Source organism: Pollicipes pollicipes, unplaced genomic scaffold (assembly GCF_011947565.3).
Source record: "Pollicipes pollicipes isolate AB1234 unplaced genomic scaffold, Ppol_2.1 Scaffold_4881;HRSCAF=5763_pilon_pilon_pilon, whole genome shotgun sequence".
Lineage (NCBI taxonomy): Eukaryota > Metazoa > Arthropoda > Thecostraca > Pollicipedomorpha > Pollicipedidae > Pollicipes > Pollicipes pollicipes.
Genome location: NW_023596576.1, coordinates 41,362,086 through 41,364,046, shown reverse-complemented (window position 1 = coordinate 41,364,046; position 1,961 = coordinate 41,362,086). Strand labels below are relative to the sequence as shown.

The following is a 1,961-nucleotide window of genomic DNA, read 5'->3' as shown; positions in this document are numbered from 1 at the left end:
ATGCCGGTCCGAATCCCCGACATCCGCCGAGCGAAGTGAAGTAGCGCTTATCGCCTTGGGTGCGGTCCGGCACTGTCTGTCGACGGTCTTGTGTCGCCGCCACCTCGTGTTTTCCGTCAGTCATCTCACGCCTCCCGGCGCCGCCCGTGCCCCGCGCCGCCCGCCAGTCCGGCGGCCCCAGCGTTGTCTGCCGTCGCGCGGCACCCGGCCGATGTCGGCCCGGCCGGCTGTCGCCCCGTCACCTCGCCGCTGTCCCGGTACCGCCGGCTGGCGCCGCGCGGCGTGCCCGTGTTTTATTGGGCTGTTGCCGTGTTTTACGGTGAGACCGTGTTTTATGGGGGACAGAAAAGTGTCCCTGGCCGGGTCCCGGCGACAGCTACTGACGGACCACCCAGAAACTGGAGCTGGCCGGCGATTTAGTGGCGGCGGCCGGGCGCGCGCCGCTATCACGGCCCGGCATCGGGGGCCGACCGCTCGCGTCCCCTCTCTCACAGCCGCTCCGTCCCTTCCGCCGACATGTAAACGATGCGTCATCCGATCCGAGTATGTATTTGAACACGGTCACGCGGCTAGATTAAACACTTCATACATCATGGTAACGGCGCCTACTACAACGCACTCCGGAATAAATTAACGCGCTGGGGCGGCGCGGACGAGACATGGCACAACATGACAATCACGGCGCCCGCGCGGCTTGACGATCGCGCTGGCGGACAAATGAACATGACGACACCTGAGACAAGACGGCGGCGGTCGCGCGGCGCGCTCCGCTCACATGGCCAGGATGTCGGCGATGGAGAAGCCGGTACGCTTGCCGACGCCCGGCTCTGGCGACGAGCAGTTGCGCGGCGGCGAGGCCCAACCCAGCGAGTCGGCCGGCGACTTGGGCGGGCTGGCCGAGCGCTCGCTGCCCAGCGAGTCGCGGGGCGAGTGCACCAGCTCGTGGAAGCGCAGCGAGGAGAGCCGATCGAAGCGCTCGCCGCAGAAGCAGCGGTGCACGGCGGCGGCCGCGGCGGCGGCGGGGGAGGCGGCGGTCGTGGCGGGCCGGCCGGCCGGCGGCGTGAGACGGTTCTGCAGCGTGCGCAGCTCGGCCGCTGCCGTCGCCGTCTGCTGCGAGCAAGACGACCGGTGCACGGCCAGCGTGCGCGCCTGGCAGAAGCCCTTCTCGCAGACCTCGCACTTGAACGGCTTCTCCTTCATGTGGATGTACTTGTGGTCGCGCAGGTGGTCCTGGCGCCGGAACGCCTTGCCGCACACGTCACACGGGAACGGCCGCTCGTCCGTGTGCGTGCGCTCGTGGATCAACAGATTGTAGCTCTTGCTGAACTCGCGCTGGCAGTATTTGCAGATGTAGCGCTTCTTGGGGCGGCTGGGCTTCTGGCCCAGCAGCTCCGGCCGGAACATCGGGTGACTCAGGTAGCTGAGCAGCGACGGGTGCAGCAGCAGCTCGGGCTTGGCGGCGGCAGCCAGCAGCTGCGGCGCCAGGGTAGAAGTTGGGAAGCTGGGCCGGGTGCATGGCGAGGGCGCTGGCGGAGCGGAGCGACGTGCGGGGCGGCTGCTGCGGGCGCACGGCGACGAGTGGCGCGGCGGAGGCCGCGGCGCGCAGCGGCCGGCCGCCGCCGGACCGCCCCTCGCCGCCGATTGGCTGCCGCGCAGGGCCCGCCCACCGGCAGCGGCCGCCGAGGGGGCGCCGAGGAGCGGCTGCCCGAGCTGCCTCATCATCGGGCGCCGCGCGACCTGCTGACCCCCGCCCCACCCAGCTCTCCCGCTGTCGCCTCTCTCTCTCTCTCTCCTCTCTCTCTCTCTCTCTCTCTCTCTCTCTCTCTCTCTCTCTCTCTCTCTCTCTCTCTCTCTCTCTCTCTCTCTCTCTCTCTCTCTCTCTCTCTCTCTCTCTCTCTCTCTCTCTCTCTCTCTCTCTCTCTCTATTCCCTCTCTCTTATTCCTCTCTCCCTTGCGTCCTC

The 1,961-nt window shown here is 68.5% G+C and overlaps 1 protein-coding gene across 1 annotated transcript in view; it reads right to left on the bottom strand.

Moving 5' to 3' along the window:
• Window positions 1-771: 771 nt before the first annotated feature.
• Window positions 772-1,961, bottom strand: part of LOC119100391 (protein odd-skipped-related 2) — a 55,602-nt gene continuing 54,412 nt past the window's right edge. Inside the window, exons 3-4 of the mRNA XM_037223490.1 lie at window positions 1,050-1,215; window positions 772-827 (exon numbers count right to left, since the gene is read on the bottom strand). Coding sequence (XP_037079385.1) covers window positions 772-827; window positions 1,050-1,215 — 222 coding nt within the window. The remainder of the gene's footprint in view (window positions 828-1,049; window positions 1,216-1,961) is intronic.